At 36.3% G+C, this 27,640-nt stretch overlaps 2 protein-coding genes across 2 annotated transcripts in view; one reads left to right on the forward strand and one right to left on the reverse strand.

Moving 5' to 3' along the window:
* The window catches only part of LOC110440381 (Krueppel-like factor 3), a 62,956-nt gene extending 58,421 nt beyond the window's left edge, over positions 1–4,535 (reverse strand). The window contains exons 1-2 of the mRNA XM_021483433.1: positions 4,165–4,535; positions 2,229–2,265 (exon numbers count right to left, since the gene is read on the reverse strand). Coding sequence (XP_021339108.1) covers positions 2,229–2,265; positions 4,165–4,267 — 140 coding nt within the window. The 5' untranslated portion in view covers positions 4,268–4,535. The remainder of the gene's footprint in view (positions 1–2,228; positions 2,266–4,164) is intronic.
* Positions 4,536–9,992: 5,457 nt separating this feature from the next.
* Positions 9,993–26,262, forward strand: LOC110440313 (protein Jade-3-like). Its single transcript, XM_021483299.1, has 16 exons — positions 9,993–10,157; positions 12,096–12,159; positions 12,738–12,814; positions 13,631–13,714; positions 14,402–14,472; positions 14,785–14,942; positions 15,484–15,525; positions 15,673–15,833; positions 16,541–16,599; positions 16,948–17,037; positions 17,358–17,420; positions 17,924–18,148; positions 18,668–18,841; positions 20,292–20,549; positions 21,330–21,455; positions 21,719–26,262. The coding sequence occupies exons 3-16, from the start codon at positions 12,769–12,771 to the stop codon at positions 23,537–23,539; spliced, it is 3,378 nt and encodes a 1,125-aa protein (XP_021338974.1). The 5' UTR covers positions 9,993–10,157; positions 12,096–12,159; positions 12,738–12,768; the 3' UTR covers positions 23,540–26,262.
* Positions 26,263–27,640: the final 1,378 nt, after the last annotated feature.

Genomic DNA, 27,640 nt, shown 5'->3' on the forward strand with positions numbered 1-27,640 from the left:
TACACCAGTACATGTACTGGGTTCAAATAACCCACAGTACACCTATCACCCACAGTACACCTATCACCCACAGTACACCTATCACCCACCAATATTAGTTCACCAACCTGTATAAGATTTTCCACCAACCACCAATATTGGGTTCAAATTACACCTATCACCCACTAATATCAGTCCACCAATCTGTACCAGATTTTCCACCAACCACCAATTTGGGTTCAAATCACCAACAGTACACCTATCACCCACTAATATCAGTCCACCAATCTGTACCAGATTTTCCGCCAACCATCAATATTGGGTTCAAATCACCCACAGTACACCTATCACCCACTAATATTAGTTCACCAATCTGTACCAGATTTTCCACCAACCACCAATATTGGGTTCAAATCGCCCATAGTACACCTATCACTCACTAATATTAGTCTACCAACCTGTACCAGATTTTCCACCAACCACCAATATTGGGTTCAAATCGCCCATAGTACCCCTATCACTCACTAATATTAGTCTACCAACCTGCACCAGATTTTCCACCAACCACCAATATGGGTTCAAATCACCAACAGTACACCTATCACCCACTAATATCAGTCCACCAATCTGTACCAGATTTTCCACAAACCACCAATATTGGGTTCAAATCGCCCATAGTACACCTATCACTCACTAATATTAGTCCACCAACCTGTACCTGATTTTCCACCAACCACCAATATTGGGGTCAAATCACCCACAGTACACCTATCACCCCCTAATATTAGTCCACCAATCTGTACCAGATTTTCCGCCAACCACCAATATTGGGTTCAAATCACCCACAGTACTCCTATTACCCACTAATATCGGTCCACCAATCTGTACCAGATTTTCCACAAACCACCAATATTGGGTTCAAATCACCCATAGTACACTTATCACCCACTAATATAAGTCCACCAATCTGTACCAGATTTTCCACCAACCACCAATATTGGGGTCAAATCAACCACAGTACACCTATCACCCACTAATATAAGTCCACCAACCTGTACCAGATTTTCCACAAACCACCAATATTGGGTTCAAATCGCCCATAGTACACTTATCACCCACTAATATAAGTCCACCAATCTGTACCAGATTTTCCACCAACCACCAATATTGGGTTCAAATCAACCACAGTACACCTATCACCCACTAATATCAGTCCACCAATCTGTACCAGATTTTCCACCAACCACCAATATTGGGTTCAAATCACCCATAGTATACCTATCACCCACTAATATAAGTCCACCAACCTGTACCAGATTTTCCACCAACCACCAATATTGGGTTCAAATCACCCATAGGACCCCTTTATCTACCAATATCAGGCCTCTTAATACCCACCTATACCAGTAATGGGCTTGAATGACCCACGAGATTCCCATCAACCACCATTTTTAAACCTCTGACCACCAACCTTTGCTAGGGTTTCAACCACGCCACCTATCAGTACTGGGTGCAAATCACCCAAAGGGTTATCATCACTCATTGTTACTTACCTCATTCACCCCTAAATATTAAAACTGGACTTGCCCAGTCCAGTAAGATTTGGTAAGGTTCAAATGTGACTTCAGGGGCAAATGGGTTGAACCAGGGCTCCAAGAATACACTGGCACCTGAGCCAGAGATCACACTGCCCACTGTTACCGGAGCTGTCATGACCCAGTACCGGTACCTAAATTCCTTCCCCACAACAGTATCACTGTAGCAATGCCAACAATCCAGAAACGGTACAAATGGACTTTGACATTGATCACTGAGGTAGTCAAACTACTGACAGGTTGTACTAAGGCCAAACAAAAAATATGTAGGTTTCAGGTAACATGACTGAAAAAAATGGGGTAGTTTGGTAGGGATTTCTTTTTATTTATTTATTTCAGGGGGCTAATTTAAGAAATTACAAAAAATCACCAAACAATGTTATAAAGACCAACTCATTTTTCATTATATTTTTAGGTCATTTAAATAATAATATAATATTGGATTTAAATTTGGTTTTGATATTTGCCTATGAAATAGAGAGGTGCCATCAGGATGATTATTGGCTTATTCAAATAGGATACCTAAGTGCATTCGATAAAAGATAAAAAGATATACCCAAGATAAAATTGTTATAGAGTCTGAGGTAAAAACTAGACTTGGTCGGGGTACCTGAAACACACATTTTTTTGGTCTAGTCTCAACTCTATACTTACTTCAATATACGCTCCTGAAACCGTGCTTCCTCATCATCTGCAAAACAAACAAAAATAAAACCAATAAGATTGAGACAAAAAAAGAACTCTTCAAGGTAAAATGTTACCATATATAGCAATTTGGAGTTAAAAGTTATCTCCCTTCAAACATTAAAATCATGTATATATATACCCTACAGTGATACATTACATTCTAACCATACATGTATTATACTATCGTACTGTTGCTACCATATTTTAATAAGTTATTATCATAGATTGATTAAATTGTGCATTTTTGTGTGATCTTTTGTTACCCATACCCGACCCTTACCAAGTCCACCAAATCCAAATATTAGCATTTACAATGACACCTGTTTCATTAACAGATAGAGCATGGAGTCATTCAGGTCAATCAGAGCAAGTTGGATAATACATTAAATCCTGAAAGTTTTGGTAAAAATCTGTCTTGAGGTCAGGTTTTACTTTTGACTTTCTAACATTTAACATATTCATCCCCGATATTTCATAATGAACTATTCCAACCTTTGAATTGGAAGAATTCAAATGTGTCTTTAGGGGTGAATGAGTTCAGATAACTTTTTGTATTTTTGAACATCACCCATATATGTTTCTATATGTAATGCATTAAGAAAGATTAACAATATAATTCTATGAAGCTATCCCATTGAATTTGATATACTTCAAGAGGTCCCTTGACATCCAGAATTATTTTAAGCTAACCAACAGTGCATGGTTTCCTGACTTGGTTTTGGATTGGTCTACTTTCAAATCAAGGGTTCTCAGGATTTACCTTTTCTCAATTGTATGTGATTAAAATATATCCATGATAGCATTATGAAATATGGTATTTTCATTTAAGTTCACAGTTATTTGGCTTAATGTAAGCTTTAAGTCTGTGTATAGTTATGGGCCCAAACTAATGTCTGAAACTATGTTATTTTTACTATTCAGGCACTTATCTTTAGACTTTTTCTTGCACTGATGGTATTTTAATAACTGGAAAATTCAGAACTTCTTTAGTATTGAAAAAATAACTAACAGTGTATAACATTATAAATGTCTTCTAAATAGTGCTGTTGCAAGAATCACTGGAAACCACTTCATTAAAAAGAAATGCTCAAATATTAAAAGTTGTGGGGAAACAAATATACCAACACTATAACAGTTTATCAAATACATTGTATCGTCTATAATAGCATAGGTCTGCAATGCGAAGACATAATACTTGGTTTTACTAAACTAGGAAGTTGAAAACCACATCCAGAATGACTTAAAAAATTCAACCAATTAGACATCACAGAACATATAATGGGTTAATATAAATTGTGTCAAATAATTTTCTTCACAACATCCTCCATCTCTCATCCTGTACGTGTTATAATGCTACTGTAAATGCCAAGGATTAGAAATATGTAATTAGTGAATATTTAACAAATAATAAAAGTATTCAGTGTAATCTATATTTGAAATATGCTCCCACGAATTCATCAATATTGAATGTAAACATTGTGTGTAGCAGACTTTAAATACCACATGACAGTGAACACGTGTGTGTGGGTGGGTAAGGAGCCTTGGGAGTCGGGCTTGGCGGTGAGGATGGGGGACGTCTCTTTACCTCTGAACAATTTTACTTTCAAAAAGTGACTTTTGTTACATCAGAGTTACGCAGCATCAGTGACATCGACACAGTTGAGTGACCTCGGTCAGCACAAACAACTGATGACACTGTTAGCTTCGTAACACAGACTAGACACAAATGTATATAAAATACCGTCGGTTGAATAGCTAACATAACCCATGTCTAGACTTATAATAACGGTTCATGATCAACCACCGAGAGGAAAGACTCGGTATCGCGCGAGGGCAAACTCCCATCAGCTGACGCCCAATACACAGTTTAGCATTGCTCATTCAAGTGGAACATGAACTTTACCTGTTTCTGAAAAGTCCTCTTCTGTTGAAGTTCGTAAACTGTCGGTATTTTGGGGGGACATACTCTCCTGTTTCAGAGGCTCCTTCACTGCACCATCCGCCATGTTGACATTGTACTGAGGTTTGCCACGCCTTACATCCGGGAGCTCAGAACGGGACACACCCACTCCTCGGCCAGTGGGTGTGTCAGCGAGGGTTCACCACGGGTTACCGTCTGCATTGTCAATCATCGGATATTTCCGCCCGCCTGAACAGGCACGTTTTGCGCTTGAGTGATCACTGTCTTGCCGATAAGAGAATATTGTTTTATATTGCCGAGTGAGAAGAGTGCAGATAAAATGGAGAAAAAGCAGACAGATTTTTGGACGCATGAGATATGGATCCCCTCGGGCACCTTACCACACTCTACAACGCTGTGTTGGTTCATCGAAAGATACACAGATAGTACAGGACGTGATACGCTGATAAACGGCCAATTATAAGATTATTTTTTACAATTCCCCTTAGAGTTTTTAACTGGAAAAAAACTCTGACGGAGCTATGATGAATACATTATGTAATTATATTTTTTTTAGAGCCATGCATACCCTGCGAAATTTTTAAAAACAAATCAAAACAGAAATTTACTTTCTTGATAATTTTGAAGGTCTATGATATATATATCAATGTGATATATCCTGAAACAGATACGTCTCAGCTTGAAACAATGAGAATGCTAGTGTAATAATTAAATGATAGTTACTAAAATGTGGAATTTATAATATACAGTACTGCTGAAGTAGGAGAGCGATTAAATGATGTAATTATATACGTGACAGGAAAAGATGGACATATATATCTTCAAAAGTAAATCACGTGGGGCATATCGAACTACTTACAAGTTAAAGGCATAATATAATTTGCCCCCCNCCGCGGGGAAGGGATCTGTGCCACATCCATGTGCTTTAACAGAACCTACCAGAAACATACTAGGGTCCCGCGTAATCATGAAACCGTTGTCGTACTCGAGCATGGATTCTGTGCTCAAACGCACTTTCTTGTAGCTGGCTTACAGTCATGTGACAGGGTCAAAACGACAAGTTCAAACATCTAAAACTGTATGCGGCTTTAAATCTTCCCAAACTTCTTCGATATTATTGACAAAATATGGACTTTTGTCAACTGATTACCGGAATAAGAAATCGTGGGCTTGAGCACAAAACCTCAATTTGAGCATGAAAACACTTTCATGAATACGGGCCCTGGAGATCCGCGGAGACTGTGGCACGGGCCCTGGAGATCCGCGGAGACTGTGGCACGGGGGCTAACAATGTAACGACGATATTTTGTGTTTCACGTCCTTTATCAACTATATCGCAATCGACTTTCATACATAGGGACGTCAGGACGATCAAAATAGGATCCACCTACAAACTTTCTTACAGCTTTCTTATCATTTTTGGAGAGGGAGTAGAAATACACTTGACATCGTTGGAAATCTTAATAATCTTTCAATGATCTTCCATATCTATGCAGAGTGTTTTCTCCGTATCTTATCATTGAGGGATGGCTTCTAGTTTTGTTTACCAAATGTTGATCTGAACACCTACGTCTAATATATTATTTTTATTTAAACATATTTTATTGCCCTAAACTACACAATTTACACAATTTCTAAAAAGCCATTACAATAATAATGAATTACCGTAATAAATTATATATGATGCATGATAGAACATTGGCAAGTTCAGATGCATACATTCACACGTCCACACTCCTACACTTGCACACTTGATGTAACATACAATTAGAAGGAGAGATGGAGAGGGGGGGGTAGAGTAGGAGTGTGTGTACAGTGGGGAGGGGGAGGGATAGAGAGTTCAAATATTGGTTAGAAATTAGTGACTCAGTCGAACGTTATACAAAGTGTTAATATGTAGACCATGTGCTTGCTCCATGCTAACACAACTAGTGATACACGTTTCACTGTTCATAGCTCTCTACTTAGCAAATATCCATCACTTCCCGTGCTGTAAATTCTTCCCAATGTTCAATCCTTGTTTTCTGGTATTTCCGTTTCCACTTGTCCGTAAACCGACAGGGAAAGGCCAAGCACATGGTACATGATTATATGTTATATAGTTGCATCTTATTACCTACCTATTATATCAGAGTCAGATATAAATAGAGAAAGTGAACTTTTTAGAAAAAAGAGAGATTGGGAGAATATAACCAGATATGTTTTATTACTTTTATGTTCAAAGTGTTTCATGGTTCACCCTAACGTGGTACAGTTTTGATTTGTTTTATCAAAATTTACTGTGGTAAACTTTCTATTATAAAAATGATCAAAAGTTTCCCACGCAAAAATTTACCGTATATGGTAAAATATTGAACAAAAATTTCATCAGAAGAGTCCGGATGCTATCGGCCATCATACATCAGGATGTTTACCGATCGAAGTCCAAACATTGGCTCTTATGTCCCTATGTCTGAATCAGGAAGTCTCCACCGTGTTACAACTAATCTATAACCGATTCCGAGATCTGTACAATCCATCATACATATACAACTGTTATGATAAAACAACGTAAAAATCCTATGATTTCAACGAACCATTGTTGACAACCACCTGCGGTAGTCAAACATTTCTGACAACCACCTGGCACCAACCATGATAGCCAATCTTCCTTACAACAACTTATGTCGACAACCCCGTGCGTTAACATTAACTACGGTAACTAACACTACAATCAGCCACTGTCGACTAACACGTGCTCCCGCTATAATAATTTACCTCTGTTACAAACCAGTAACGCTGAAAACACTGTGACGTGCGCACACTAAAATAAATAACCCTCCATTACAACTACTGATGACAACCATGTACGCCTACTATAATAATAATAATTCCTATTACACTGTCACCTACCTAACTGTAATAACCAACCTAACATAAAACTAATCACTGTTGACAACCACGTGCGCAAACTGAAATAACCAACCTCATTTACACAACTAATCAATGTTGACAATCACGTGCGCAAACTGAAATAACCAACCTCATTTACAACTGATCACTGTTAACAACCATGCTCGCCAACTGCAATAACCAAACTCATTTAGAACCAATCATTGTCAACATCACGCGCCCCAGCTGTAATAACCAACCTCCTTTATATCCAATCACTGGTAACAACCACGCGTGCCAACTGTAATAACCAACCTCCTTATAACCATTTACTATTGACAACCACGCGTGTCAACTGTAATAACCAACCTCCTTATAACCATTTAATATTGACAACCACGCGCGCCAACTGCAATAACCAACCTCCGCTACAACCATTCACGGTTGACAACCACGCTCGCCATTTGCAATAACCACCCTCAATCACAATCAATCACCGTTAACATCACGCGCCCCAACTGTAATAATCAACCTATGTTACAACTGAATATATATAGGTATTTACTGTGTGCTACCAATGAAAGAAAAACCCTCGTTGTGGTTAGTATTATCAGTAAAGTCTGCACACACTATTCGTATGCTTAATGCGAATTAGTAAAATCATATCCTTGTGAGATTGCATTGCATTACTTGTCTTATATATGTAATATTATATATTAAATATTTATTAAATATTATAAATAAATAATGCTTTAATGCAACACCAATGTCGTATTGACGAAACATTTAAATAAAATAATTGTTATAACTGTCAACCTAGTTCACTACCAATCATTCTCAAGTTACAACCAACCAATCTTGTAACATACCCCATCTACAACATTCCCATGTTGGCTTTCCGCGTGTTACAACCAACTTAACCTGAATTTGTTACATTGATGCAATCCGTAAAAGATTGGAAATGCCAGTATTTGTATATGTTAGGTCAGATGTCTCTGCACTTATACATACTTGCCAACGTTTTACAGTTTCCATGGGGGAGATTATGCGCGATAGGAATTGAAAGCTGTCTAATTAAATATATATGTATACTATAGGGAAAACATACACTTTTAAATGGTATCTTTGAGTTATTCTTATAGATGAAATCATCAGATCTTAGAAAATGGGAATAGTTCAGCAAATTCACTGGTTGAAAATGTAGGGTCCAAACTCGGGAGTCTCCCTCCGAAATAGGGAGAGTTGGCAAGTATGCTTATACGTACACGTATATGGTTTCTATACATATATATATGTGTAATTTGTTCCGTTTAGACTTTACAGTTGTCCATTTTCGCTGTCAGACAGATAGCAGTAGGCTTCAAACTTGGAGATGATTTAATTGTTGGCGTTGGTAGTTTTTCTGATGCACACAGTTACGACTTTACTTGTTCTCCTGCGACCTGTTTGTAATGCATAGGTATTGGTTGTCAGTGCAAGGCTGTCGAACAGACCGAAGGGAAGTAACTCTTATTAGTTGTTGCTTGATCTCATAGCTTTTTAATTCAGTTCAGACAATCTGATTTTTAATAACAGATACGTATCCTTTGTCCCCATCACATATAAAGTTTACAAAAACCTCGATTAACTTTGTATCAAATACATTTCCCCTCCGTCTTTGTACGATTTATTTCGGTCACGAAAAGCGGTCGTTTCATAAAAAAATGTTCACGTTTAGTCTTTGATCAATGTGTTATGTTTCCACTCGATATTTTATAAAAGTGAAATAATAAAAGCAAAATGTGAAACACATAAAAGATTCAGTTACAAAGCTGAATTGTACTCTAAAACATCCTTGATCGCACCAGAGTTCTTCGGCATGAGGAGTAACACAGGTATTTACTTACTTACTGCCCTGTACGCCCAGTGGCGTGTAGGGCAGCACAGGTATAGCAATACATAATTAAGTAAAATACCGTTTTAAAAAAAATGGCCCCTCCTTCAAACTTATGTCTCCGTCCCTTGGTTGTCCCAATATTGCACAGATATCACCATAAGGAATAATAAGCTTTAATTAGTGCAGAATCTGGACACACAAGACAAAATTCCATGTATTTGAGATTGAGGATCCCTTAAAAACGTCAGCATATGGATTTTTGAAGTATATTTTATTTAAGTATGGTTAAAAATCATTGCCAAACTTAGCGATGCGAAAGTTTGGACTCAGCAAATTTGTATAAATTATGTATTGAATAATTTGAAAATGTGGAAGTGAACGGGTGAGAGGTTTGTATTCTAGCCGTGGACGTCAAAGCCTATATGGACTATTAAAATCTCAGCGATTCCTTTTTGGAAATCTATAAGGGCGTGTACACCTCCTGTATAATAACATTAACGGTATATGTTATATGGGTCAGCATGAGTTGTTTGTAACTGTGTAGTTTGTGTTGTTTTCTCGATGAGGAGTATATATGTATAGAGAGCACCGTGACAAAAGAGACGTACCGCATAGCATAGCTCTAGTTTACTATAATATTATGGGATCATGCTGTCGTTATTACATAACCTGTGTTGCAAATCTGTTTTTATTTAGCATTATTTGTTCTTCCACATTCGCATATATGTTTATGCAGACCAGAGACGTATATATTACGTAATATATAAGTCCCTGTGCACACCAACTTCTCAGTCTTCCAGGGATCTAACTCTTTGGATATTCTAGCATAGTTGTAACAGGTGCTTGGTATTTAAAACGACTTATTGAAATTTCAAATTATGATACAAATAATAATAATGCAAAGCAGACCCTTTTTCATTTTGTGTTTCTGTTGATATTGTTTAACTCGATTTTTTGTTATCGAATACGTCTAACTCTCTGGTAAAAAAAACACATGCTGCTCTAAATACGAAACTAAAATCTCATCTTTACCTTTCGTGGTCTCGTCTGAAGTATCGTTGAAATCTCGTTGACCTGAATTTGTGAAATTTTCCATGATGGCGCCAAATCAATGTACAAACTATGGTTATTTATTCGTTATAACTGACTGGGAAGATCAAAATTGACGATTCGTTGGAAAATTTGTAAATCAATTTATCCAACAGAAACCCGTCCAGCTAAATCAGAGGTAAGACGACCATATTGTTCGGTATGTGAATACGTAATGTCAAGGTATGACAACATCGCTTCATAAATGGACGTCTCTATGTACTCGTTTGGTATCAAAATATTTGACTGCTTCAGCATAAAATTCTTGCGTTGTATAACTACCTAGTCAGAGCACAGGCAGGACATAAAACACCCCCTGTGAAGTGTAGAACATTTGCTGAGATTGCATCGGTTCCCCCATTTCATTGTAAGACCACCGATATTTACACGACGCGTGTTTTCCCCCACTATCTTCGGATCGAGAAAATTAATCAGGAAATTGTTTTACTTCAATATCGGGTGGTTATAAAGTGTTGGCATTGTTGATATGTTTATAAATATTCTTCTGGAATGGCTGACATTTTTACCACAATACCCTGGGCCATGAAAAAGTGGTTTTGATTAATATGCGAGGTGTCTAGTGACGCAGGAAAAGGCGGGATATTCAAAATGAATAAATAAACGCAGCGTCAAAACAAACATGCAACTTCCTAAGTTTAATGATAAAAATTGACACGAATTGAAAACTCTATGTCTGTACCACTTAAAGCTCAGGGTCGTATCAATAAAGTTGTTTACTGAAGGAAAGGTCAGTAAAGAGGTCCAGTAATAAACAGCTTTGGACTTTCTGGTATATTTTCTGTAGAATCAGAGTTAGAATCAAATACTAGCCAAGATGAGCAGCAATACTGAATAAGTATATGTTAGTTGCAAACTTTATTTTGCAGAAATCAATATAACAGTAAAAACTGCGTTCAGAAATAACTAAACAAAAATCCTTGACATAATCTATAAGTTATATTAGTTATATAGGTGTTTCATTAATATTTCTGTTCAGAAAGTTATATGTTAATTTATTATATGATACAGGCTATTGTTGTTCAATAAAAACGATAAAGCACACGTACAATAAACATGCAAATGAGTCTTGTCACAGTGGAAACAGGTCATATTCCTACGCACTACAACTTCTACGTTTGTAAACAAAATGGCTGACCAAATTACTGTTTGCATTGATAGCAGAGGCAAGGGGCATTGCGAGAATAAAATTAACCAACCAGTTTAATAAAATCAATATTATATAAACACGAGTATTAGCTTAACACAAATTCAACACCTGCATGTTCAAATTCCACTTGAACTTCTCCGACATACAGCTCTCAATGGCGAACACATGTAACCGGTCAACATCATCAGTGTTCCAGTTTCATGGCAGATTCCACAGTATATTTTCTGGCTCAGTGACAGGCAGAAACATCAAGGTTCACATACACCAACAACCCTCTCCAAAGAAATGCGCTTGTGTAATAGAGTGACAATCACTCCAGTCTCTGTAAAGTGCAGACTTCGATGTGTATTGTAATGACCGTTACCTTGACAGTGCACGTGCCGTTGTGCCAAATATGTGAAGTCACTGCTATTTTAGTAAACGCCAATTCGTTGAATGGTTTTCGTATAAAAATGAATATTAATGTTATGATAATTATTAAAACATTAGTTGATAAAGAAAACCTAAATGATTGTTTGTTCATTGAAATGGTTCTCGGGGGGGGGGGGGGGGGGAGTTTCTGAAACTACTTTTTGTGGCACAGCGAGTTCCAAACAAAATGCATGTAGTGTGTCCTTTCGTCTGCCATCGGTACAATTTATATGGAGGAGACGTGTCAAGAAAAAAACTGTTTCTCGAATTATATAATAAATAAAATCTAACACTCGTGTTCATGTAATATTGAATTTATTAAACCACTTTAGTAATTTCATATGAAATTAATAAACTCATTCAATAAATTCAATATTACATGAACACTTGTGTCAGATCCTCTATGTAATGTACACCTGAAAGATGTGAAACAATAACAATTAATGCAAATTTCGAAAAATAAATTAATATATTGTTTACCTTCTTTTTTTTTTACAGATCTCAAAACCTATAATGATGTCATGTAGTTTGTCTGCTGGAAATTCTTAAATACATTATAAAGGTAATGAAAACTTGAACCATGTTGTACAAGTTAATATATGATGTGAATCAAATCACAGGTACTCTGTTATATAATTCCAATTCGCAAACATCAAGGAGTAGTGAACATCCGGTATATAATTCCGATTCGCAAACATCACAGGGTAGTTTAATAACACTTTCAATGTTTAATATTTTATAGCTGGGGCCAGAAAAAAATGAGCAAAATCAGCCACAGGCTGAAACTCAAAATATGAAATATATATAGTGCACTGAATCATCCTATAACTTCACAGATAAACATAGGATTGGTATTATTAAATGTCTATAAACTGTTCACTTTGTAATTGGGATGTTATTATTTTGCTGAGAGACATCCGCAAGTCTCGCCTCATTTGACTCGAATGCGGTATCTTGGCACATTTCTGTCAGATATTCCGTTAAAATTCTCGCCGACTTTTGATTAGCCTTGATAGTGTTCCTGGCAAAAATGAAGAAAGAAAAATATTATGGTAATTTCTTATATTCGTTATGAAATGTAATCTTTAAAAGAATGACTATCTACTTTATCGTGTGTTTTTTTTGTTTTGTAATATTCAGGTTTGGCTTCTGCAGCCCACAGAGGAAAGGGATGCCGCCAAATAAAAGCAAACGTCCATTCCGGGATGAAAGTCCTGGTATGCATTGTATATTTATTTGAATTTTAAAATTCATGCCCACAAAGATATTAGATAAAAAGATAATATTTACATTTTGGATTAACTGGCAGGCTAAAAAACAACAACATGTCTTTGTATAGTTATATTCTATAGCTACCTGCTCGTATTTATACTGCCAGCCATAGAGATAACTTCAAAATTTCAGACAAGCACTGTGATTTGTTTAGTCAGGTTTGTTCTCCAGAGACACAATGTAAAAACTCTTAAAAAGGTATAATTATCTATACCTACTCTAAAAATCTAAACAATAAGATGTGATACGGAAAACATTCACTTTGACTTATAGGCTTAATAGTATTTATTAATATCTGGAATATGTTTTTTGAGCACATATATATTGATTTTCGGTTTCACACATGCTTAGAATTGACTTGGATGAATTCCTCAGTTCCGCTGACGAGTTATAATTATAACATGTCATCAAAACTGCATCATTTTGTTGTAACCAAGCCAGTTTATAATTGAGAAACTAATTGGAATTCATTGCTCTGACGTTCTTTTTGTACAGACACCAAAAAAATATAAAGAAAAAATGTCCTGTCCTATAATTGTCACATCACGGATTCAATATTTCTTTGTATTTCCTCTAAAATCAGTCAATTTGACGTTTTATGGAGATTCCACCGATATAATTTAAATGTATATTATTGTAACAGAGAAAACACAGCTAAAGGCGAATCTTTGACAAAATGTTCTGCATGAACTAGTTGTCACTAGTTGTCCAGAGGTTTTTCGGAAACTTTTCAAACCCAGCAGGGTATATTTTTTGTTCAGAACAAGATGGTACTAAAAAGCCAAGACCGGATACTGAGGAGGATGAAGATGACAAGGAGTTACAGGATGGAGATAAGAACAAAGGTCACCTATCATGAATTGAATGAATGCTAGTTAGAGTTTGTTAGTGCTGCATTTAAGTTTTAGAATCTAATCAAGATTAAATGATTGAGATACTGTGATTTGCCCATAAATAAATAGATAAGTATTTGAAAGAAATTAATATGTGTGGAAGGGTTGAATTGATGTAATATTCTTTGAGATGACATTGTCTACCATGCGAACAGCATGCAGCCAAATGGTCGGCTTTGGCTTGATTTTGCATTATGCTGAATTTTAGTTCACTGGAATCCGGAATGAATATACATTTTCTGCAATAACCACTGTAGGTTTCCTTACTCCTGACTCATTCGATAAACCTGCTAGAAGTTGGTCAACATTTGTGGGTAATACCCTGGACATTAATTCATTGATCAATCTTCTAATTATGACGTCAAGTTACGGTACTTTGGGACATCATCTTTCATTGTGATGCCATAATATCTGAATATTTTTGAAGAAAAATGTTCTCAAACTTGTGATGGTTGAATATCATGTTTGTCTAACATTCATTAGTTAACTTTCAAATTGTAAAATACACTCAGTAACCTTCGTTTCTTCATTCAATTTCGAAATTAACTAACACAGTAGATAAACAGGATCACCAACCATCACTATATGTATCTAATGAAGTTGATCCATTATTTAAAACCTATGTAATCTGTGTTACAGCCAGCTGCAGTAAGTCTGGGGGAAAGGTGCTGCGTAGTCCCAGTGTGTCCTCCCACAACAAGCCTGCAGAGGTAGGTTAACCCGATTCAGAATTCAATGACTGCTAATGTGATGTAAACTCATCTGAGATACTGCTATTTTCATAGTTTTTGCAGACTAAGTATGTAGGTTTCATATGTGAACACTCAAACTTGTGATTGAATCATTTAATTAAAAGGATTCCACTGTCAGTAAGTGAAAGGTGGATGACAAGTGAACGTTGAATTAGGAATAGCTGTAAGAATTAATGTTTCTGTATTTTCCTCTTGTGAAAAACTGGTTTTGTATTGCAGTTATTTGCCCGTTTTTTCACTGCACAGCTTTCATGTCTGATTCTTACACAGTTATTCAGAAAAGACTTGATCAGTGCCATGAAGCTGGCCGACTCTGAGCCCCTCAATGCAGACAATTATCACCCGATCGCTGACCAGTGGAAGCAAGATTGGGAGAAAGGTGTCCAGGTACCGGTAAACTCTGAGGCCATTCCCACTGCCAACATCAGGTCAGTACATGGCACTATATGTGTTAAGAGAAATTGCTTGTTTCCATGGACAACTCGGAAATGTCCTGTCTTGCTCGATCAGTATTTTGGTAATGTTTCTGCTCTACACATACTGATTTCAGAATTAGCCATTATCTGTGTTCCTACAGAATTTGAAATTCATGAATTTTAGATAGGTACTTAATGTGCCTGCATTTGATATTTAAGAAAGACATGAAAAGACTGCTAGAACATATCTTCCCTTCCCTACAACTTGTAAACCTCTGTGAAATAACAATGGAAAAAGTCCCCTGAAGACAGGTAAACCCAGTGTACACCCAGTGTAAACCCCGATAAGACATTTGTAAGTGCCGCTCCTACCTCCTATACCTTTATTTTTACTGGTATCTTGAAACCCCTAATGCTGGTCCTGCCCAAATAGTAGAAAATGGACCATAGTGCAGTAAAGTCTTCTTCGTTTTCTTGATTTTCATAGTAACACATATAAGTATTAAGAATTGTTGACACTGGACTGGATTTTTGTTTGTTTTTTAATTTTCAGTGAAAAGAGCTCTTGGACAAAGACTGGTGGGGACTTCAAAATGTAGGTATTCTACATGAAATTGTTCAGAAAAGTGTCCGCTATATATTCGCATCATTCCTTTTAAATAAAAACACATGGTGAATAGTTTCAAATTAATGACATGAGTGTTTGTATTTGTTGGTAAACTTGTTGGTTGTCTTGTTGTAGACCTCGAAAGTTCCTGCATGCTATAAAGGATGAGAGTTTCCAGCAGAGTATGCACGAGTTTACAGGGATGCAGCAACTGTCCGAGTCTGTGGTCCGTTACGATTTAGACGATCTTGATGTGTGCTGGCTGCAGAAGGCAAACGAGGAGAGAGAAGAAAATGGTAGGATGTGTTACCAAATTTCAGACACCAAGAAGGCCATATGTCTATTAGAGCTACATTTCGATCATCCTCGATATTCAGGGGTTACGCTCACTTTCGCTCTCTACACCACTGGGATATGTCATAGCAAAATTGAAGGCACGAAGATAGCTGTTTGATTGGTCTCAGGTATATAAAAAACCTGACCAATCACTAGGCTGATACCTGTCCTTTGAAGATTACAGAGAAGCGATGTCCGACTTCAAAGCCTATCAAGTTTTACCGTTACGTGATCGCGAAATTCTTTTAATGTTCATCAAAGGATCAAACTAGTCTTCTTGTCTCATCAACAAGGTGGCACACACTGAGCCTTCATTTTTGCTACGGCATATTTCAGGGGTGTAGAGAGCGAAAGTGAGCGTAACCCCTGGATATCGAGGATGCATTACGATACGACTGTGTTAATTTTCAAAATTTCATTATTCACTGACCCCGTTTGTAAAGAAAGGATGTGTATTACCAAGAGAGTTAGATAGTTTGATGTCAATTTTCCCCAAATGTTTTTTCTATTAAGAACTGATTGATGAAGTGTCAATATTGAAATTATTGGTATTTATTCAGATTTTAGTTGTCAAAAGAACTTATGTCAAACCTGCCAACTGATCTTAATATTTCATGATAGAGTTATCTCCCTTATCACATAACCTGTGGGATTTTGTATATTTCAGCTGAAACCCTTATTCATGAATGGACAATGGAAAGGATAATTGAGGCCTTGGAGAATCAGGTATGTATTTTCATGTGCAGCTGCATTAAAGATTTAAACCGTCCCAAAATCAATGCAAAGCTGTTTTTTTTTAAAGTTATGCCCACCTAATATCATAACTCTTTGAGAGTGCATTACATAAGCACACTTATTTATTTTGTGTTATATTTTAATGAATCAAATGATTAAAAAAAATATCTTAATTTTCTTTTTTTAATTTTAATGAATATTATAGGGTTAAATCATTCTTAATTATAAATTATATGTTTGATGAAGGAATGAAGCTGTACACTGTCAGCTATCATTGAAGTTCTTCATATTTGGCATTTTTCTGCGGATTAATGTGAAGATTTACCTGGTTGTTTTCAGTGCTATGAGAAGATGCAAAACAAAAAAAAGACAGAGGAAGGGCTTGGTATTGAGTACGATGAGGATGTTGTGTGCGAAGTCTGTCGCTCGGTAAGTATTAACACAGGAACAGATCCGTATCAATTGTAATGCGGACAACATCTGAGAAATCTGACGTTAATACAGGAACCTCTCCACATCTGTTTAGTAAATTGTAATATGTGTATGAACTTACATTGGTAATAAGCACCTGCTCTTCCTGACTGTTGATAAGGGTGATAACAATTTGATAAATTTTCTTGTGTTTAGTGTATGTGCCAACATTAGGGTTGATTTTATATCCAGTCTAAATGGGGACAACATTTTGATCAATCTGCTTGTGTTAAGGCGAGTTTGCTGACAATTATGGTTTGGTTGATTTGTCATTGCAGCCTGACAGTGAGGACAACAATGAAATGGTTTTCTGTGACGGCTGTGATATCTGTGTCCACCAGGTAAGCACACAGCAAATTAAAGTGATCAAACAGAAAACCTGGCCTGACACTACTGCATGGTTACTGACATTTGTTATTGTTATTTTGCAATGATCATGTTAAATTCTGCTTGGATCATGGTAAATATAATAACTGCAAGTTTCAATGTCTATTGAAAGTTATTGAAATGACTTCTATGATAAACCTGCATTTTGTGTTGTCACAAAACATTAAATCTAAAATGCATTTTGCTTTTTATTTTATTTTTTTATAATTAATACAGTGACTAGAGATTAAGTTCAGGTAATTGACTTACAGGTGCTTTAATTGTCAAAAACCTTTTTTAAGTGACAAATATTATCCATCCTTCTGTCAAATACAGCTAGTCAGATATATTTCCATATCTCAAATTTTGGGCATCCAATATTGGCTACCACAAATATTTCCAATTTCATTTCATCAATTTCAAATCCTTAAAAATGAGAAGTTAAAAAACAATCATGCAAAAAAATTGTTTTGTTTAGGCATGCTATGGCATACAGAAGATCCCTGAGGGGAGCTGGCTGTGTCGGGTGTGTGCCCTGGGCATCAAACCCCGCTGCATCCTCTGTCCCAAGATTGGAGGCGCCATGAAGAGTACACGAAGTGGGACCAAGTGGGCCCACGTGAGCTGTTCTCTCTGGATCCCCGAAGTCACCATTGGCTGTGTAGAGAAGATGGAGCCCATTACCAAAATCTCACAAATACCTGTAAGTTACGTTATTTGTCAATAAAAAGTCTACGCTTTCAGTTACTGTTATATTGGAAGAAATGGATTATCACCATGAAAAAAGGGTTGTATGACTAAGTGGTGGGAAAGCTAGTCAATTCACATTTGTGAGTCATGAAATACCAATGTGAATGCGATGACAAACAGATGAATTCTTTAAAGCTCCTAAAACTCCATAATTAACACATCAGTGTTATTCCCTGTTTCTGGATCAAGATCAGGCAAACCACAAAAAAGACTTTGTATCAAGACGATTTTCAATGTTGACAGGACATGACTAAGCACGTAATATATGTGAAATAATGAAAATTTCATCCCAAAGTTATCTAATGCTTAGTGATTTTCCTTTTTGATTTATTAAGAAAAAGATGCATGATATTAGTTTTATGAAAAACAGATGTCTAAAAAATGATTTTACTCAAAATCTGATTTGAAATTTATTAGTTTTGAGGACTGACATGGTTGGAATTATTTTATTTATTGGTATGTTTGATTTCAGGCTAGTCGATGGGCTCTGATCTGTTGTCTTTGTAAGGAGAGGACGGGAGCTTGTATCCAGTGTTCGGTAAAAGCTTGTAAAACGGCATTCCATGTAACCTGTGCATTTCAGTACAAACTTGAGATGAGGACCATTCTCACAGAAAACGAAAGTGACGAGGGCATTAAACTTAAGGTACCTGAATTCAGATTTATTTTCTTTTTTGGGGTAAAAACAAACATGTCTGACAGGCTGTAAAAATTTACATGTGCTTGCACAATCAATAAAAAAATTAGCACATTCATAATCTGTTAACACATCCAAGAAAATCTCATCCATGAAAGTCCAGGGGTTACGCTCACTTGCGTTCTCTGCACCCATATAGAATATAATTATCATGACCAACGTTAAGGCTAGGAGTGTAACAATGCATCGAAATATCGATAGATTGCAATAAATCCTTCCCAATATCAATGCATCGATTGTATATTAAAATTCAATATTTATTGCCGATTGTTCCGTCAGATATCGATTGTTTCAATAGTTATTAAAAGCATCTTCTCGGAGCCTTAAACATGTAAATATTCCGGTCTGGGAATTCCCCCGAAAATGTCCGAGTCATCACTACGTTTGTTCCGCATTGCTAGTCGCTACACTGATTTAGGGGAGGTCACTCTCTGGATTCAGACAATCTTTCCACGGCGGGCGACATTGTAACTGCTCAGAGGTCCGCATTGAGACCTGACTATGTGAACAAGCTACTCTTTCTAAAGAAGAACTGGAAACTGTATGTTGAACAATGAACAATACTAGTACTGAACTAGAGGCGACAAAGCTCTATAGAAGTGTCATTCTGTTGATTCTAAGATGGACAAATAAAAACTAAAAAGCGAGTTTAAGTTTTAATCATTTGTGGATTTTTATTATTTTTACATCTGTATTTATCAATTATAAACGCAATGACAACTGACAAATAGAAACATATAAACCAGGCAGTAAGTTGTTTTAGAGAAACCCTAGATAGCATTAATTTACATTTGAAATTCGTGATTTAAAACATAGTTAACATACTACGGCTTAATGTTATCTAACCAATAATATTGCAATACTATCGCAATAAAATGTGCAATAATAATAATATTGCAATAGTTTTTCCGCGATAGCAATAATATTGCAATTGTGAAATTGGCCGCAATAGTCACCCCTAGTTAAGGCACACAGTTTTAATAGTAATTTGTTAAGTTTTGATTTAAGAATACAAGGCTGATACCTATCCTTTGAAGATTACAGAGGAGCGACACCCGATTTCAAAACCAGTCAGTTTTATCGTTTTGCTGCTGCAGTTCTTTTGATTATGTACATCAACAGATATAACTTGTTTACCTTGCATCATCCACACAGAGGCGCATACAGAGCCTTCAATTTCATCATGACACATTCCAATGGTGCAGAGAATGTAACTGAGAGAAGAAACCCATGGAATTCTAAAGATGAAAATATTTTTGATTTCAAAAAAATATTTTTCCTTAACTGATTTCAATTTGTTGAAAAGCATCAAGCCAAGGCCCAGACTTTTTATTCAGTGTTTTGCTCTGCTTGGTGTGCTTTGTTGATATTTTTTTAATCCTATAACTTTGCTTCTTAGGGTTATTGTCCAAGACACAGCAAGAATCGAGAGCATGGGAGTGCTGACTCGGACACAGACTCTCCGAGAAAGAGCATATCTGGGTCTCCACGAAAGGAACTCACTGACGAAGAAATTGCTAGAATGAGGGCAGAAAAGTTAAAACAACTTGAGGAGGAGTTCTATAGGGAGATTGACACTGATGAAATATCTAACACCCTGCAGGTGGATCCTGGCACGATAGAACACATAGCAGCCTACTGGAAACTCAAACGCAAGGTATGGCAAATAGAGAATATAGCCATCTACTGTAATGTAAGGTTGGGTTAGTAACACCCATATCAGTCTGGAAACTCAAACGCAAGGTCAGGCAAATCGAGTGTATAGCCGTCTACTCAAATGTTAGGTTAGTAGATCTCAGAGCAGTCTACTGAAAACTAAAACGCAAGGTAGGGCAAATCGATTTTTAATATGGCCATCTACTGTTATGTAAGATTGGGCTAGTAGAATTCATAGCAGTCTACTGGAATCTCAAACGCAAAGTAGGACCAATAGATTTTATAGCCACCCAATGGGTACTTAAATGTAAGATACAGAAGGGCTTGTAGATGTCAGAACAGTCTGCTGGAAAACTGAAAGACAGTGAGAGCTTATAGAACTCATTTAACCTAAAGGAAACTTACATGCTAGGTAGGGCTAAATTAAACTCTAATGCAGGGTAAGGCTTATAGAACTCAGCAGTCTACTTGAAAACTCAAAGGGAAAGTGAAGTTAATAGAACTCCTAGCAACCTTCAGAAAACTAATAGAAATCATACCAAATAATTGTTAAGTTATCATGTTAGATCTACATTTGGTTTGATATCATGTTTAATAGTATTTCTGAAATAATAATAATAAAAAAGAAGAAGAAACGAAATATGGATATGTTAAGTTAGATAATCATGGTAACAAACCATCTCTAATTGGGAAACCTCTGTGTAGGACAGATATGATAGAATTTATTAAACTTCTTCTGTTTTAATCCCTCACTTAATGACTTTAATGCCTCGTGTTACAGACTATGTTTGACACCCCGTTACTGATGCCAAAGACGGAGGAAGAAGACATGCTGGAGAAACAACAGGAGGACAGTCTCATAGCGAGGATGAAGATGTTTGTACAATTACGCCAGGACCTGGAGAGGGTAGGTTTATCATCAGGGTTAATAATGCTCTATATCAGGAACGAAATTGAATGTTGTATAATTGGAGCATTGGTTGTTTAGCCCTTTCACCACTGCAGACCATAATGGACTCATCCAGATGAATGGATGGATTATTGAAGAAAGCTTGTTTTCTCTGTCAGCTTGAAGCTTGGCTACTAATCAGTACATGGAAAAACTGCATTCTACATTTACATTTTCAGAAACGAAAAGAAACAGTTTCTAACATTTTTTTTGTGTTGCAGGTGCGGAACCTTTGTTACATGGTGGGTAAACGGGAAAAGATGAAGAAACAATTCTACAAACTGCGAGAGAATGTGTTTATGGGTCAAGTGAGTGTATTGACAGATAACAAACTGTCGTTAACAGATCGTGAGGCAAAGAGAATTGCAGAGAAATACCATCATCACAGTATCTACGACTGGAAGACTGTCGAAAAGTATGGCTTCAATCCTCCGCCCATAGTTGATGAGGAAAAGGATGAAGACGATCCTTTCCTTGTGTTGGACATTCCTGAGGAACCCCTTCTTCTGAATTTAAACGCAGCACCAGTAGGATCTCTATGTGAAGAAATCCCAAAGATAGACTTTGAATGTAAACAAAAGTTTTCCCAAAGAACAGACAAAGTATGTAAAAAGGTGTTCTCCCAGAGGAAGGCGAAGCATGTTAAAAGGAAGTTGATGAAAGCAGCATTGACTGTAGAGCAAAATGATGAGGAAGAAATTGATGTTGTTTCTGACACTGGTCTTGTGAAAGACCCTCTGAATGGTCTTGACAGTGTGTCAGAACCTGAGCAAGAGGTGACTGAGAAATCACGTTGGCGCAGTCGACATCGTCAGCATAGTCAAAAAGTTGACGTCCAACAGGAAAAGGAAGAAGCTACTGACACTTACTCAGATAAGGGTCCAGATAGTGAATTCAGAGAAAAACGTACAAGGGCCAGTTTCCATGCCCCTGAAGAGGTGACAAACTCTAAAACAAAGACACCAGTGAAAGAGGAACAGGAGTCAACGTGTTGTAGTTTTAATCTTAGTTCAGAAATAGAGGTGAAAACTGAGAAAGTAGATAAAGAGAGTGAATGTGATGTAGTTGAAGAGGTAGAGGATAGTGGTACATTAGTGGGCTCCAGGGAGCTCCGGAGTGCTTCTGTCAAGTCTGAGGCTTCACCAACACCAGAGGAACTGTCAAAACCAAAACCAAATGGCAAGGTATCTGACCGTGTGAAATCCGAGCTGAACCAATATATGAGGATGAACAAACTAGTAGTTCCCGATAAAATAAAGATGAAAGTGCAAAGAGGACTTTTTAGAGCGTCCTCCAAGTCTAGGTTAAAACAGTTAAACGGTTTGTTCGACCGTAAACAAACACGCCTCGATAGTTTCTTTAAAAATGGCAAGAAAACCGACATTGCAGAGTCAGCGTTGATAGACGAGTCGACATCTGTGAATGGACGAAAATCAGAGTCGCGAGTGTTGAATGAGATATCTCCCTCCAAAACTCGTCACTCAGGAAACAGCTGGTACGGTTCACCAGCCATTTCTCCAAAAGGATACAGATCTCCTCCTGTGTCGCCGAGGAGCAGTCTCGGCAACTACAGGATTCCCAAGAAAAGTAGTACTGGTGATGGACAGATTGTGTCTCGGGCAGGGGAAAGTAACTCTGTAACAGGTCTGATGAACAGCTCTCCAAGGCCGGAAACACGGAGTTCACGGCGCCGTGGAGACATTTTAGATTCCAACAGTAGAGACAGTTTTAGTCGTCGTAGCAGCAGGGAAAATTCGCCAGACAGTACAATAAGTCTACAAAGTCGAGGCAGTACCTATCGGGGGCTAGGGAGGGTAGGGGATGGTGATCGTGTGTTAACGAGGGCAAGCTCTCCAGCATCGTCATACAAAAGTCTTGATCATCACACAGACTACATTGATGTGGAAAACTTGTTCCATGAGGCAGACATTGCCCCAAAGCGTGTCACTAGAAGTCAAATTAGTGACAGTGAATGTTCACGAGATTCTACAGACTCATCTACAAGACGCTCCCTGTCTCATGTTCGCAGTCTCATGTCCTGACCAAGGCAGAGATTGGCTCATTGAAATTATCTCTGATGATATTTTTTCAATTGGCGGCTCAACTGAAGTTTTGCATAAAATTTGCAGTTTCATTTATGTAGGAAGAAGATACTAGAGAATCATGTTCAATAATTATTTCAAATGTTTGTCAACTGTCCGAAAATCTTCTTTCAAAAAATCCACATACAGTAGGTATCAGTTTCAATTTGATAATTGATTTCCTCAAGGAATCTATATGGCTAAATAAGTCTTCTGATTTATATTTGGAAACTACAAGCAAACAAATTTTGTTTTTAATTCGAATTACAGCTGTTTCCCTTATACAGTAATGCTTCTTTATTTTGCTTCTATTTGTCAAGAGAATTTGTTGGCATTATAAAAAATTGAGGGATATTTTCAAAAGAACTTTTAAGAAAAAAAGAATAAGGGACGTCAAAACTTGTTGGAGGTAGAATTATATATATAAGCAAGATAGCAAATAAAACAAGGGACATTTAATATATCAAGGTTTTACTCTATTTTTGAATGTCCAGAATTTTTCCATCCATTTACTTTTGTATACCAATCTTTTATAATGAATAATTGACAATCGATTCTGCATGCTTTCTTTGAAATCATGATTCCTGTGAGAGAGAAAACAACCAAATTTAAATTTTAAAGACTTAATAATCTAGTTGATGATCCAGATAATAAATATTAGATTAACGTCTTTAATGCAGAAAATTTTATTTTAAAAGTGTAAGTATAATTATATGAAGTGTCTGACAAATTTCCAATTTTATTATGGTATTTATATTTCTACAAACTTGCACCAGAAAAGATTTTTTATTTATGTAAGCATGCTGGAATTATTTTAAGCCTTTAAGGTGATCCATGTCTGAAATCTGTTGTTTTTTAACTGGCTTTATATATACATGTGTATGTAGAGGTCACTAAATCTGTCTGTGATTTTGTGTGTATTAGTGGAGATTCATTACCTCCAGTATGGAACCTTGGATTTCTAAAAAGGGGCATTGTTCAAAACAAATGGCTTTAATTTTTAGAATAGTGCAAATACTGTATGATACTCCTCTTCAAAACCTGCCATGTTTTGTTTTGTGTTATATATAATAGAAATGAAAGTGTCCTTTCACAGAATTAAAACGAGATCTAATAGGGTGGGGGATGGGGTTAGTTAAGCTCTCTATATATACAGTTAGTGGACTGTGCTTGTTCTACATTGCATTTGAATTTCTTGAAGAAAGTAGGTGACAAAAAAACTGCATCAAAGTTTGGTCCAACTTTGTTAAGTTTTTACCTAGCAATATTTTTTTTTAAATAGTTAATTTGATCTGCATTTATAAAAATATGTTGGCTTATCTGTTATGGTTTTTTGGAGGGGGGAATTCTACAAATACAGAAATTAAAGGTGTCAGAAGGAAATTGGAAATTAAAATTTGAAAATATGAAATGGCCCCAATTGATATATTCTGACCAGAAAAAATAGGTTTGAAATATTGGTATGACCATTGTTTGCCTACCTATATCTAAGCTACCTACCATAATTTGATGAGAGCTGTTGGTGGGAACAATAATTTGTTGTTGTGTGTAATTCAAGCACAGCTTTCAACTGCTTACGTTACAGATAGTTTACATACCAGTAAGCTTGTATATCTGATTTATGGTGCATATACATGTTACCAATGGGATGGCGTTTCAGTTCAAATCTGAAAACTTAATTTTAATTTCAGTTGGACATATAACTGTTGGCCATTGAGCCAGAAGTACATATACCATGTATATGGGTACACTACGTTCTGATTTACATAGCTGTTGTCATAGTAAGTTCATTACAAGTTAGTTTAAGAATAATTGATGTCATATTTGTGTGCTATTTATAGACCTCTTCATCAACCACGCCCACATTTACATGTTGTATTTATAATCATGACATGAACTCATTACTAGAGAGTACTAGAAAACCGCAGGCAGCTGAGCGTGTGTTGGGGTCAGATCTTCAATCCCAAAATGGGAAAAGGTTGAATACTCGAATTATATCTAGTCCCAGGTTAATGGTTAAGGGAAGCTTTAAGGGGGAGGGTTTGTTGGGTGTCATTAGCAGGGTGAAGGTGAATTTTATTTTTTTGAATGAAAGAACAAATTGAAAAAACTGACATTTTATTGTAAGTATTAACTGACTTGTCAGATCACAACTTCATTGGGTAGTTGGAAACAATTTCTGTTAAACACATTTATTTACAAATTGTAGTTTTGAAATCGGTGGAGGAATTTCCACCAGTAGATGTTTTTGAAGTAATGAAGTAAAGAAATATATATTAATCGGCCTGATTTCTATCAAATGAAAATATTCATTAAAATTGTGATTAATTATTTTTTGTATTCTGAAATTTATTCCAAAATTGTTAATTTGTATTAATGATAAGTTGCATATCTCTTGACTGTCAATTGATATTGCAATAATTATTAAGAGTCATTATAACAAAATTGTTTCAGGGGAGGTAATTCATTATTTTTTGAAGAAGATCATGGGTCAAATATTAAAGTACTAAAAATAGTCTGTCAGTTTTGATTGATTATTTTAAGATTGAATTGCTGTTCCATCCTATTAAAATGTCGGTGTAAATACTATAGAAGATCTGCCATAGATGTATGTATATAGCATATATGGAAATTAATTTTATGATAAAGAAAATCTATAAAAAATAAATGCTGTGCCAATATGACTATGTGTTTTTGTTTTCCCTGACAAAGATGATCCACTGGCAGTTAATAAAAAAGTCTTTATAGTAAAATCAAGAGACATTCTTGAAGAGAAAGAAGGAAGAGCTCTGACGGGTAAGGATCCACAGGGTTGAGGCCCTATTTTTCAGAAATTCTTTATCTCCTATATGCTCATTTTCACATAATAAAGAGACCCATATTTGGAACTAGCAGTAATCACATTTTGCATAGAGATACAATGTATACCTGGTAAATAAATATTCAAAACATTTACAAAATGTTACGATTTTGTGAAAAGAGGAAAGATGCACTTTTCAGTGGTAAGGTATGATGAACACTGTTTCAACGTCATGGGAATTGTGCATCCAGGAATTTTGAAAAGAGAGTACAGACAACCTGGAGAGTAATCAACTCTCACACAATAAAAATCTTAAGATATCATTTTACAGGAGAGCGAGAAAAAGAACCAATTTGTTCATGGAAGGATGAAGCCTCTGAATATGGAAACTATCCGACCGTTCTAATGTTATGGCCAGCCTCTTTCAAAATAAACTGAGGTAATGACAGACTTGTTTGCATCTCAATGGTACACTTCTTAGTGTAGAAAATACTATATATTTTGTCAAAACCTTTCTGTTACCACTGGATGTGTATACTCTTTCCTACTTCCTTAGAAGGTAAGGACATCAGTGATTAAAATTTATTTGCTGATGCAGAAAACTAAACGAAGTAATTTGCACTCTATGGCCGTTTCATCCATTTAAGACTCATCAGTAGCACAGGGACCTGAGAATTTGTTACAGCTATATTTAAACCTGAACCAAGGTGTTCAGAGTAGTACTTGTTTTAGGGGTTTAGATCGACTTTCGGTAATCATGTATATATGATCATTGGGGGTGTCATTTTTTACCCAAAGTCGATATAAACCCCTAAAACATGTAAAATTACTCTGAACACCTTGGTGGCTTTGGTCCAACTATAGCTGTAACAAATTCTCAGGTCCCTGTGGTCAGTAGTAGAAATGGTCAAAATTTACCCCATAAAATGTTCCGAAATGCATGTAGAAATACAGGAAAAGGAGAAATATGCCTATAACACCCCTTTTATAAAAGTACACAATTATTGACTTTTGTCTAGTAAACTTATAAATTATGCCAGAATAAATCCCAACTACAAGGCAATTTGCCAATATGTCCGGGACTGCTCGATTACCACCTTCTGTTGTAAAATAAGAAATACCAACTAATGACAGTTGATGATCATATATATATTTTTGTACAAATTTGGTAGGGTTGAAAAGGATGTGCATATTTTAGAAAAAGTGTTTGGCATCCTTAAAATGTTTACACGAATATTCTTGTTTCAAACAAAACGTCCGCT

Source organism: Mizuhopecten yessoensis, unplaced genomic scaffold, assembly GCF_002113885.1.
Source record: "Mizuhopecten yessoensis strain PY_sf001 unplaced genomic scaffold, ASM211388v2 scaffold11179, whole genome shotgun sequence".
Lineage (NCBI taxonomy): Eukaryota > Metazoa > Mollusca > Bivalvia > Pectinida > Pectinidae > Mizuhopecten > Mizuhopecten yessoensis.